Source organism: Liolophura sinensis, chromosome 6 (assembly GCF_032854445.1).
Source record: "Liolophura sinensis isolate JHLJ2023 chromosome 6, CUHK_Ljap_v2, whole genome shotgun sequence".
In the NCBI taxonomy this organism is placed as follows: Eukaryota; Metazoa; Mollusca; class Polyplacophora; order Chitonida; family Chitonidae; genus Liolophura; species Liolophura sinensis.
The window spans coordinates 18,047,135-18,060,384 of NC_088300.1; the positions used below are offsets into that span (position 1 = coordinate 18,047,135).

At 40.7% G+C, this 13,250-nt stretch overlaps 1 protein-coding gene across 1 annotated transcript in view; it reads right to left on the reverse strand.

The window, feature by feature from the left end:
• Nucleotides 1-12,777, reverse strand: part of LOC135466963 (muscarinic acetylcholine receptor M1-like) — a 28,605-nt gene extending 15,828 nt beyond the window's left edge. The window contains exon 1 of the mRNA XM_064744717.1: nucleotides 10,743-12,777. Within this exon, the coding sequence (XP_064600787.1) occupies nucleotides 10,743-12,777 (2,035 nt within the window). The remainder of the gene's footprint in view (nucleotides 1-10,742) is intronic.
• Nucleotides 12,778-13,250: the final 473 nt, after the last annotated feature.

A 13,250-nucleotide genomic window follows, 5' to 3' on the forward strand; every position in this document is an offset into this window, starting at 1 on the left:
CACTGTTCAAACTTCACCCTTCCAAATCTATAGACAGTTTTATAGACCAACAGCAAGTGGGATTGGGGAGAAAAGAAGGGTGTTGGAGTGCTGTGAATAAAGCGCGCGCTGGACGACACTAACATCCCCTCTTCACAAACACGACGATCAACGGCGACAAAGACTGTTTATCTTGTCACTATGACAACAAGCAGAAATGTTCAAGAGGCTCATGGTAACATTTTGCAATATATATGGAAATATCGTCAGTGGAAACACTGGAATTCTATGATATGGCAGCGAGGGGGAATGATCCGCAAATACCAGCTGTATTGTATTATTTGACCACATAATAGGAGATAACTGCGGGGTCCATTTACACTAAACCCTCCGCTGTTAGGACAGATCGTGATTTCAACAAATCTGCGAAGATTTGTATGCGCATTACTGAACCCCGGAAATAAAATAAAACAACGGAATGTTCGGTAATGAATTTGATCGTGTGAAAGGCCATAAATACCATGAATTCAGCTAGAGGAATGAATGTCAACTCTGACTTGTATTTGTACCTATTATAAAATATTTACAACAAAAAAACCATTAGGGCACCCTTCTGCGCGTCCAGAATCTAGACTCGGTCAGATATAGAGGGCGCTCTCTTTCTGGCCCAGGCTTATGGGTTCCAGAATGAATTATTAAGACCTTGACGAGTGATTGAGCTGTGGATTTATGTCAGGTACCTGGTGTCGATTCCACGAAGTCATTTCTGGCTTAACTCAAACTTTAAAATGTCCTCACAATGTTTAGCTTTCATCCATTGAAATTTTGATACATTTCTTTAAGAATAACATTCTGGTGCCCTAAAATAAGCACTTACATCTTTTTTCATTCAGATTTTTATTTAAATCACAAATAGTTTGTGGAGTTGGTATCAGGCCATGCGTCCCCACTTTTTGGGATTCTAATAGGTGTGCAAAAATTCACGAACCTAACTGACGTAAACGTGGCTTGAGTACGGCATACGTTCGAATAAATTGAACAGCCAAAAAAAAAACAACAATAAGACTTAGATATTCAGTATTCCATTTGATGGTGTACCTTTGTGTGAATACGACGCATTATGGCCGAATCTTTTCATTCTATGTCTGTATACGCGACTGCCCCTAGTCATGGATCATACATGAAAAGGCAAATCATGTGAAACAAAAACATGAAAATGCATGGACTTTCATGTGTTACAAGGCATGCTACCATTTCACATTTAGCCTTCAAGATAACTCGGACGTCGCCATTTTTTTTATTATTAATAAATTACACAATTTGAATTATTTAACTCGCGTACAAACGTTATAGTGTTGTTTTCTCCCGTCACGCAATCGCTGTTGGACTTAACGATTGAAATAACTATCCGAGAGCCTTCTGATAGGGTTTCATTAAATCTTTAAAAAAATATATTTATTGCAAAGCTCCTTTATTATTGATGCTTTGTCATTCTAGACACACCTCTTTTGGGGCTCAATGTTCATTAAGGCATCACTTGATAAACCTGGAATTCAGTTTGTTATACAGCCAGGGGCATTTCGTTTCACAGATTTATACCACGGGTATAGCAATGATAAAGCATTATCCCACACGAACCAGGCAATTTATAGAAATAAAAACAGACCAAAAGAAAAACTATCGTCTTAATGAACAATTTCAGTTTTAAAGACATATATTTAATGTATGGGTGTCCTTATCCTTCTATAATAGAGCACAGTTTTGAATCATTATGCAAGGATATATCGTTTACGATGAATATCGGATTTCCATACTTGGCCTTGGTGTATGAATGTTGGTGGAGTTTTCCTCGTTTAACCAGAACTATGACATTGTTTCTCAAAAATAAAAGACATTTACTTCCTATAGTATTAAATATGATATGTAGATTAGTGTATACCAAATGGGAGTTATTGTTATCATAACAAATCAGATGTATTTTTAGTTGGAAAGGATCAACCCATCAAATATGGCAATACGACATACCTCCAAATATTGGTTCAGAAGGAATGAATGGTTATGGCTTAACGCCACTTCGACAATACCGCCCCCATGTCATGGCGATTGGTTCATACAGAGACAATACTGATTCAGTGCACGTGTTCTATAGTGTTGTGTGGCCAAATGGCAAATGGGCCCAGACAACATTTCTAATGTGTTTTCACTGTTCTGTGTTAACCATGATGAGTTGAAAATCGTGCATCACAAGCAGTTCACTTATATACGTACAATGGACGGTATCGTTTCAATCGGTTTAATTTTTACCATTGTGAGTCCGCTTCTTTTATCAGATCATTACATCATTTTAATAAATACGTACACTGCCCAAAAAGCAGTGTTGTCCAATATTACTTTATAGTGTAGACTTCTACATCCAAAAATAGTATGGCCTAATTAAGGACCGACACCATTCCGGCCCTACACCAAAAAGTATACTGTAGACTACACCGGAAAGGAGTGTAAGTCAACACTGAAAAGTATAATCAGCCCACATTACTTCTTTTATAACAAAGAACGGCATAAACATTACACCGACTGGTAGTGCGTGCTAATCGCATGCCCTCGTGGTAAAAGACATCAGTCGTGGGGCTCTTTCTCGAAGGGTTTCTTCCTTACGCCGGTCGCAAATACCAAGGAGGTGTAAGCCGTCAGTATACGACGTCTTGGTGATTAGACCGGCGTAACGTTACAACCTGTTTGAGAAACCGAGCACTGTGAAGGATAATCTCGTTATAAACATATAGTTATAACTACGGAAGGAGACATTTAGATTTGTCCATTAGATAACTTTTCTATTTAAAGCCTTTTTATTATGTTTCCCCACAAAACTCTCCAAGATTTGCCTTGTGGGCTCGTTACTTGTATCCACGGTGGTCATTACTACTGACAATGATTTGTTAAGCAATCAGCGACGCTCCAAATACCTGAAGGGCTGACACGTCTCAGAAGAAATTAGACGAAATCATGTCACCGACCCATTATCATCAGCGCAGCAGTACGTCCTCCTGATGAATAACTTTAAATACGTATCCTAGAAGAGGCGCTGTCAATTCGCCAATCTGAACAAGACACAACCTCAATCTGAGACTTACATCGTAACTTTTGCGGATTGACAGGCTTATAATGACGTCACACGGGGCTACGTCAGGTGTCCAAATTGGATACAGATGCATGTATCGTCATTCCTTGTGTCTCTGTCTCTGTTTTCTCTGCATGATTTTAATACAACAGAAAAATGCGCTGACTCAGCGGTCACACCCCTCACTATATTCAGTCTCTCGCCCAAACAGCGGGTCAAAGCTTTGGGAAAACAGGCTGTCAAATGAAGTATTTACGATCAAATTACTTAACCTTAACTTCTCTCGTAATGAAGTATGGTATCAGATGTGCAAGATCCCGCTCAGTTAGTTTTGCAAACACTTGGTCGCGGACGACGTACGTTTTATAACATAGCATAGTGTAACTATGATCTATGTAAACTATGAGAACAGAAAACGCTAAAATGTTACAACAGCATGCTATGAACCAAGAAGACAATCAGTATTTATTCCGCCTTTTCGTTCAGAATATTTATCTGCTGTTCGTTTGACATTTGTTGGCTCGTAATTCACACCATATACCACCTCTTCATACAGCCTTTGCCGGCTGTTCATCCAACATTTGCTAACTTTCATACAGCCTTTGCCCGCTGTTCATCAAACATTTGCTAACTTTTATACAGCCTTTGCCGGCTGTTCATCCAACATTGGCCAACTTTCATACAGCCTTTGCCGGCTATTCATCTAACATTTGCCAACTTTCATACAGCCTTTGCCGGCTGTTCATCCAACATTGGCCAACATTCATACAGCCTTTGCCGGCTGTTCATCCAACATTGGCCAACTTTCATACAGATTTTGCCGGCTGTTCATCCAACATTTGCCAACTTTCACACAGCCCTTTGCCGGCTGTTCATCCAACATTTGCTAACTTTCATATTGCATTTGCAAATGCAAAGTTTTTCGCCTCTCATCTATATGAAATTTAGCGGGTCTTCGCCGGGCATTTACTGAATCTTCAAATATCATTCAGATTTTCATACATCTGCCGTTGACTCTTCAAACAGCATTTGGCGGCTGTTCAGACAGAATTTGTCGAATCTTCAGGCAAATCTTCAGGCAAAACTTGCTGTCGAATCTTCAGATAGCACTCAGCGCCTCTTCAGTCAGCTGAATTTTCGAATTCAGACAGCATTCGCCGTCAGACAGCTAACAGCATGTGCCGTCTCTTCGTCCATGCAGGTTAAAGACCTAACTAATAGCTGACAGACATTTTCACTGTACAATAATGGTCATAATGGCACAAAGGGAAACTTTGGACAATGTCAACGCCACATAGATCACGTGTTCATCGTATCACGGATGTTTTACCACTCAAGTGGTGTGTACCCTATCCGTGACGCAGTGGTTTCCCGTTTATCCATACAGACTTGATGTCAAAATAATAAAATAGGCCACCATTATATTTATGAAATAATCTTGAACACCGCGGAAATAACCAGCTTTTATCACCAAGCAGAGTCAAGCAGCGTAAAATAAATTCAAGAATGGTTTGAATCACAAGGAAAGCAATAAGATATCACTGGCCCGGATAATCTGCCCTTGTGCACACTATTCTGTATTTAAGAATTGTTTCCAAAAGCGCAGGTGTGAAACCTTGATCAACGGATATGATGAATTAAGAACAGATGATAACGTATCTGTCTTTACAAGTGTCCACCGTTTCACTGTCGCAACTAAGCGCTTTTTACAAAAACTATTGGCTCTCTATTTCCATCTATAGTCCCACATATTTCCCCTGTATAACTCATATTTAACATGTTTTTATGTGTTTTGTATGTTACTGTACGTATACACATGCATATGTAATCACATATATTTATCTGGAAATATACGTGTTCAGGCATTTATATGAATATTTTTCCCTGAATATTTATCACTGTATACATATCAATGTTTATCTGTATACCCTATAATTGTCGTATTTGTATTGTACTTACTTGTAAACAAATGTATGTCAGAGGAGATTCCCTAGAGGCCAATTAGCTGTGGGTTGTCCTCATTAAATAAATAAATAGCCGGAAGTGTCAGTACGGTGTAGTGCGTGACTGTACAATTTCACAGTGTTGCATGAACAGTTGTTATCAAGGAATATAAAGAGCGCTTTCCTACCTGTTTGGATATGGGAAGATGAAATGCTGTTTCCCGTATATACCTGTACAGGCAGCATGTTGATATTCGAGGAATAATTTGATGTCACTTTTTGAGGCGAAGAGACATTGTTTGAGGCGGAGAGACATGGAGTCAAGAATATACTGCTTTGATATAGGCTATACCTAAATTAATGGACCAGTGGCGTCTAATAAGTAGCCATTAGCATCAATGTATTTTCACCTTATTCTGCTTAAGTCGTTGTGCATGGGTGCGCTTAAGGGGCACGGGAGAAAACCACAGACCACATAAACTCTCTCTGTGCGGCTGTAAGTGGTGTTAATAGTCCATGCTGTAATATATTTAATACGGTGATATAGCCCAATGTCACTTTTACAAGAATATTGTTCATGCAGTAATATACTTAATACAATGATATAGCCTAATGATACTTTATGAAGATATAGCTCATGCAGTAATATACTTAATACGGTGGTATATATTTAACTCCGTGCTACATTGCGTAACTCTGCGTTGGAGGAAGTAATACTTAATACGGTGATACAATGATACTTAACGAGAATATAGCCGATGCAATAATACTTAATACGGTGATATAGCCTAACGATGCTTTACGGGGATGTGCAGTAGTAATGCAGTAATACTTAATACGGTCATATAGCCCAATGATACTTTAGGAGGATATAGCCCATGCGGGTATACTTAATACGGTCATATTGCCCAGTGATACTTTACAAGGGTATCGTCCATGCAGTAATACTTAATACGTTGATTTAGTCCAACAGAGAGTTTATGTGGCCTAGATGTTTTCTCCCGTGCCCCTTAAGCGTACTCAAGCATATGTTACGCGGATATAGCCCATGCAGTAATACTTAATACGGTGATATAGCCCAGTGATACTTTACGAGGATATAACCCACAGTAATACTTAATACGGTGATATAGCCCAATGATACCTTACGAGGATATAGCCCACGCAGTAATACTTAATACGGTCATATAGCCCAGTGATACTTTACGAGGATATAGCCCATGTAGTAATATTTAATACGGTCATATAGCCCAGTGATACTTTACGAGGAAATAGTCCATGCAGTAATATAATACTTAATCCGGTGATATATTGTACTGGTACTTTAAGATGGCATAGCCCATAGCCCGAATACTTTATTCTGTAATGTAGCCCAGTGTTATTATATAGTGATATACACGTACTGTAGTCCAATGATACTTATATGGTGTGCCATCTGAATGACACAGTCACACGTACAGGGGTGGGAATTTAACTCCGTGCTACGTTGTGTAACTCTGCGTTGGAGGAAGTTGCACCAGCAAAGCTAAGTGTAACTAAGACTGACATTGATTAACAGGAGTGGCCGGCAGTTGGTGGGTCAATTGAAGATTATGGATTAGGATGTAGCATAGAGCTTATTTTGCCAACCGTTGTGTCTCTCCAGAAAGCCTGTAATCGTGGAACGCACATGAGAAGCGCCACTAATTACGTGGACACGGCCATCTTCTGCTCCCATGGCTTCGGGACAACGTCCTCATTGATAGCAGCCCATGCGATAACCCTCAAAGAACTATCCGCCAACTGTCACACTAAATTGCTATCCCCTGTAATATTGATCATGTCTGGTCCGATCCGGGCGGACGTAGTGTAACGTTATGATAGGGCCTATGAGGGCACCGCCTGGCCATCCATCCCCGAAAACTGCCCACAGCTGGCCCCTGCCAGGTCGACAGCCCAGCTAATGCGCCCCGATGTGGATAGCTGATCAGACCTTGCCTCAATCATGACACATCATTTCACAGGTGGCCTCTAGCTCAGGCTCGTTCCCCTCACACCCCCTCATAATGACTTACACCTCGTATCAAAGGGCCTTAATTAAAATCACGGTCTTGTACCAAGTAACCAAGTGTTTTATGTGAGCGTATGAAGCACGGGATTCTTCCTCGAACTATTCCGTGGTAGCGCGACAGCTTCGGGAACGGTAGATCCAGGGTCATTCCTGGATCGAGTCAAACCTAAGACCCTAAAAGAGGCAGTTTAAACTTCCTCTCTTGGCGTTCAGTATGAAGGGGATAAGGCAACAACTGGTTGACCCGTATCAGTATAATGGCTCGGGCGGGGCGTCTTACTTGCCTTCGGTAAGGCGTCTCAGTGAAGCAGCACTAGATAAAAGAGCGGCGGAAAGCCGTCCTGAAACAAGGACAACATGCACTCTAAGGATTCCTTCGTCGTCATATGACTGAAAAATTGTTAAATACGACGTTAAATCCCAAGCACTCAATCACTCACTCGAACTATTCCGATAAATACAAACAGATACTAGTAGTAATATATATATATATATATATATATATATATATATATATATATATATATATATATATATATATATATATATATATATATATATATATATATGCTCCACCCATAGATTTTAAAAAGTTTGACAATAAATCAAACTTTATCCTGGTAAAGTACTTAATTCCTGTCAAATCAACACGCATCTTCGAATAACATCTATATCTGTCTGTAGCCATTCAAACATTCCCAACAACAGCACTAGGGAAAGACGCATGTTTATGTTTATACATTGAAGGAATACCATAGTAATATATGATATCTTTATATTTTCTATCCTGTTTAATGTTGTATACCACTGGTGGTGGTCACCAATGGCCTAACTCTTGTTTAGATTAACACACAGGGTTTCCAAGGCCCGGTTTATACAGGTATCATAATGGAAAACATGAGTATCATCAAGCCATGAAAAGTCGATGCTGTACAATGTAAGCCTTTAACTACAGAGTAGAGTATATCATTGTAGAATAACATGTAATTTGATATTATTGACGTTAAGTTCTTTAACTGAAGTATGAAAAAACAACTGAAATAAACATTAAATATGCTTATATTATATCATTATAGAATAACATGTAATTTGATATTATTGACGTTAAGTTCTTTAACTGAAGTATGAAAAAACAACTGAAATAAACATTAAATATGCTTATATTATATCATTATAGAATAACATGTAATTTGATATTATTGACATTAAGTTCTTTAACTGAAGTATGAAAAAACAACTGAAATAAACATTAAATATGCTTATATTTTGTTTTGTATTGTCTGTTTGTATATTGAGGGTTCAGAACATGGTAGACATTGAGCTAAGTGCATATCAGTGGCAGTATAAAGGTTAAGAGTTGAGTTTTTCAGAATTATCATTTCTTTGCTATATCATTTCTTTATAGGGTAGCGTAAAAGCACGAAGGAAATCTCGTTTTCTAATCACTTTTGTAAACGAGCCTTTAACATATAAAAATATATGAAAGAATCTGTCGTTCAAAAGAGGATAATATTATCGCTTGAAAGTCCGGTAACTGGATGCCGTTGCGTTATGATTGTCAATAGAGATATTTTAGTTAGAAACTAAAAGTTCAATTTGTAAGTTCTAACTTCAAACTAGAATAGGTAAACTAATTCAAATTTGAACTTAGAAGTTACAACTTTTAACCTCTAACCAAAGGTCTCTAACCTTCTATACTGGATGTGGTAATTTCTGCTGGATTTTATACCGTAATCACAGGTAATGACATGTATCTGTATATAAAATTAATGAAAAGATTATAATGCATTCGCACTGTCACAGTTAAACCGGAAGTTAGATCGACACCAAACTGACCTGGCACATTTTAATTTATTTTTATTCCCAGTCGCAAAAAATATAATGTGATAATATTGTCAATTTCCCAGTTCGGTTTATAAACATCAACTCTATTTGATCAGCTTTGGTGCTCACCAAATAAAAAAACAACTATCTTATTGGTTTGCGCCAACCGGAAGTAGCAAGGACACTAAAACCGGAAGTGTCTAAGTGAGTAAAACGAAGGCAGAGTGTTATTGAGGATAGACTTTCCGACATTAACTGTTATGTAGGGGTGCATACTCTTTGGAAATGTTATGATAACTGACTAAACGATGTCCGTAGGTATGATCCTATTTTAGGTGTGGTGTTCGCTGCTTTGACGGAACCTAATCAGTATATACCACTGACAGCATGTGTGTTTCTTGTGGTGAAGTGGCTTGCATGTTTTAGCCAGATTACATTTGGATTCTCTAAAAATGCTAATACAGTCTCTTTATTTTCAGTAAATCAAAGTGTTGTGTGAGAAACATTTTTTATTAATTGCTAAAAAGTGCATTATTGCCTTTCTAGCTCTTTTCTTCACGTATAGAGTTCGGAAGGAAACATCGTGTGTATAGCTCAAAGCTAAACATCGCCATTATAGGGAATAATGATAAGGTAACACTGACTGGAAAGTCTCCTTGAGACAGGTTCCTACCCCTGATTAGTGGTAGTATGATATCATCAGTACTTTAGTCCATTAGACAGGCGTATAGCCAAGGGGTCCGCTACATACAACATAGCCTTGAGAAAACGGCCAATTCACCTCAGTGTAACGGAATTACACACTTGTTCATTTAGGCTTCTTGCAAGCAGAAGCATATGTCCAGAATGCCGTGAGGGTTATGATGTTATAGAATAGGTTCACAGGCCACACACAAAGCTTTATAACGTCGACGACTTGTCTGGCCACCTTGTCAACGTCACAATGAAATACTGCTTCAAACAACCTTCAAAAGCAAAACTATTAAGGTGCACGGCATGTCATAATAAGAGAGCTGTCATTCATCACCTATCTCCATTAATCAGAAGCACGTGTCGTCTGGGTCCGTTACACTGTATCTGCGCGTTCCTGTCTAGTTTGCTACTCAAACAGGAATAGAGTTGGAAGACTAACACAGCTGCGATAAATACTGCGAAGCATTGCTCAACACACAACTGCTATTACACAAATGAAACAAAGGTGGTAGCGAGGAAATGCGATTACACAGGAAGGATATATAAAGAGTATAGTCTATTCTTGTCTGGTATTTGCAGACTTCTGTGTGTAATGAAGTAGAACAAAGCCGGATAGTGCTCAAGCGACACTCTATCAGGAGAACAGAGCCCCAGCGTCTGTCAACTACGACCATCCACTTATTTCCTTTGAAACACACAAGCTATTGAATTCCGGTGGGAAGAAAGGCACAGAAAAAACTTTAATCAAACGGCAGCATAATGAAATGGTAACTCTTTAAAGTCTGGGCTTTCCTTTTGGGGGGGAAAGCAAAGAATGTGATTTTTATCCATTGACAACGGCCTGGCAACGGTATGGAGGATTGAATATATATGACCTGTGTAACAGAGAAGTGTATGAGGTCCTGTCAGTGTCAGATCTGATTGAAACACACTTAATATGTAGGTCGTCTGCGCCTGATATGTGGTAATTACAGACGGTGTGTGATATCAGAGCCATCAATACTCCAATATACAGGACTCAGTTAAATCGGATGAAAGTATAACTGCATCTCATATGAGGAACAGACTTATCCTGTAGTCTGAATGTTTGAGTATAGTAGAATAATACACCAATGAATTAATGAATGATACTTACCTATAGAGTACAGGGTGGAATCGATGCACCCGGTACAAAAAGCCTCCACTACTGTAAACAAATTATATGGTGTCCAAGTCACTATAAACGCCAGTAAAATAGCACTTAGAGTCTTTGCCGCCTTTTTCTCCTGTTTCCTTTCTTGTCGTTTTCTTCTAGCCCTTTGGCTTTTCATTTTCGTGGCGATATTTGCGGCCAGTTTAGCTTGCATTACCATCCGGTTTGGATCTGTGTTTGCTGCTGGGTGGCTGTGCGGCATAACTCTCCGGCCCAGGGCTGGCGTGCCCGTGGGTGGTGGGGGCGGTGGTCCCATGGGGCGGAAGCTGACGTTGTGGGTAAAGCTTGACTCTACCTCACATCTCCTCCGGGCGAGGGTGTCGCTGGAGTCACTGTCCTCACTCCGTCCGCACTCGACACGGTCCACTGACAAGTCGTCTTCGTCACTGTCCGCTATCATCTGGATAATCGGCTTCTCCCGGCGGTTCGAACCCCCGTCCGCCGGCAGCTTGATCAAGATAGTGTACATGGAATCATTCCTCCTCTCCATTAGAGGTTCGATGTCGGCGTCCGTGATGCCTGTGACGGCGGACAGGTCGCTGTGACGGCTGAATGTACCAGTGATGTCAGTGGAAGGCGTAAGTGGAGAAGGTCTTCGAGAATCCACGGACAACAAGGGTATCATCATATTACTCGGGCTGCCTCTCACTTTATGTTTAGCATTAGAATTATTGTGTTCATGAAACGTCACATCCTTGGACATCGTTGTTAGAAGCCCCGGTCGTGTTGATGAGGATGTGGCGTTACTATAAGGGCTATCTACATCCGGAGACCCCGGGGGTTCGCTAGTACTCGATTCCTCCAGATAATCCGGATCGCGGTCAATCTTACAACAGATGAGTCTCTGGGCTAATGTTTTCTTTTGTTCCGGCACTACGCCTTGTAGATCTATGTCCTCTAAATCAGGAGAGGAATCGCTTCGTCGTTGACTCAGGCTAGAAATACCCTCATCGTCACTAGAAAACGCCGACTTCTTGCTGCCGTTATGTTCTTTCCCAGCCTGTAGTTTCGCTAGACCTTTCTGACGTTTTTCCGTTTCTCGGTATATTTGGAAATATAAAAGTGACATAATCGTTACGGGTAAATAGAAAGCTCCAACAGCCGTAACGATTGTGAGAAAAGTGTTAGTCTTGAGAAATTGAATGTAACAATCCGTGGCCGGTACTCTCCTTTGTCCTTCTATGTAAGGCCACGCGAATATCCATGGTGTCCACATGACAGCGGATATAAACCAAGCACAGGCTATCATGATGGCAGCCCTCTTGGGTGTCCTTTTGGCTCGGTAGGTAAGAGGGCGAGTCACAGATAAATACCGGTCAAAACTGATGATCAACAAATTAGCCACGGAGGCGTTACTCATAGTGTAATCCAGCGAGAGCCAAACATCACAGAGGATGGAGCCGAAGGGCCAGTAGCCCGCCAACAGGTAAACCGTGTACAAGGGCATCGACACGACGGCGATGGTGAAGTCAGCCACAGCTAAACTTAGAAGAAAATAATTGCTGACAGTTTGAAGCGCCTTGTCAAGTTTGAACGCCAGTACTACCATGATGTTTCCCCATGCCGTCAGCACTATCAACACGAACACCACTAAAGCGATCAGCACTACTTCAGTCGTGGAGTGAAACGCTAGCGTCTCCGTGGAGTTGTCAAACCCACTACTGTTCGTCGTGTTGTAAAAGCAATTCCATAATGTGGTCCCATTCCCCGTGTACGATGAGTTACATATCCTCTCAGAAAAGTCCATGGTGATGTTCTGAACAGAGGTCATAGTGGAAGGGAATGCGGTGTCCGTGGTCCACTCGGAGATCAGGGCAGCGGGACCTGAGGTCGCCCTCGGTCCATTCGAGGTCGTCACCGAGGTCGTCCAAGGGTTCAGACTGGACACATTGGTCCAGTTGAAGTTACCCGTAGCGCCTAGTGTTTGGTCCAACTCACTAAAATTACGGTTCTCTTTAGTAGTTGCCATGCTTGCCATCATGACTCTTGGAACCTGAGGGATCTAGGAATGGACGAACCAGTCCAATCTGTTGCTCACAGACGTTGTCCACGCGGACAAAGCCTCAAACTTAACCAAATGGGTAACCGCACTTCTCCATGCTGAATACCTCTGGTATTAAATAATCACCCAGGCAGATTGCTTTAATAAGTTTTAGCTATTAATACCATGATAATCCCGGACCAGACAAGTGTCTGACCTTCCAGGAAGGAACGGTGTTCTCCTGACCTTAAGCGCCCGTGACAGTTCCGTGAATCTTGAACAACTGTTCCCATGTCTTCTCGGACTGGTGAAGATCTGGAAAAATGAGAGCTGACGGTTAGCATAACGGAAAAAACACTAGTTTTGAATATACCAATCAATAACAACGCATAGAAGTAAATATACAGCTGGTCGAGCCTATGGTATCCATCCTTGAACAAAACGCCCTCAACTCTGTCGAATATAAAAAA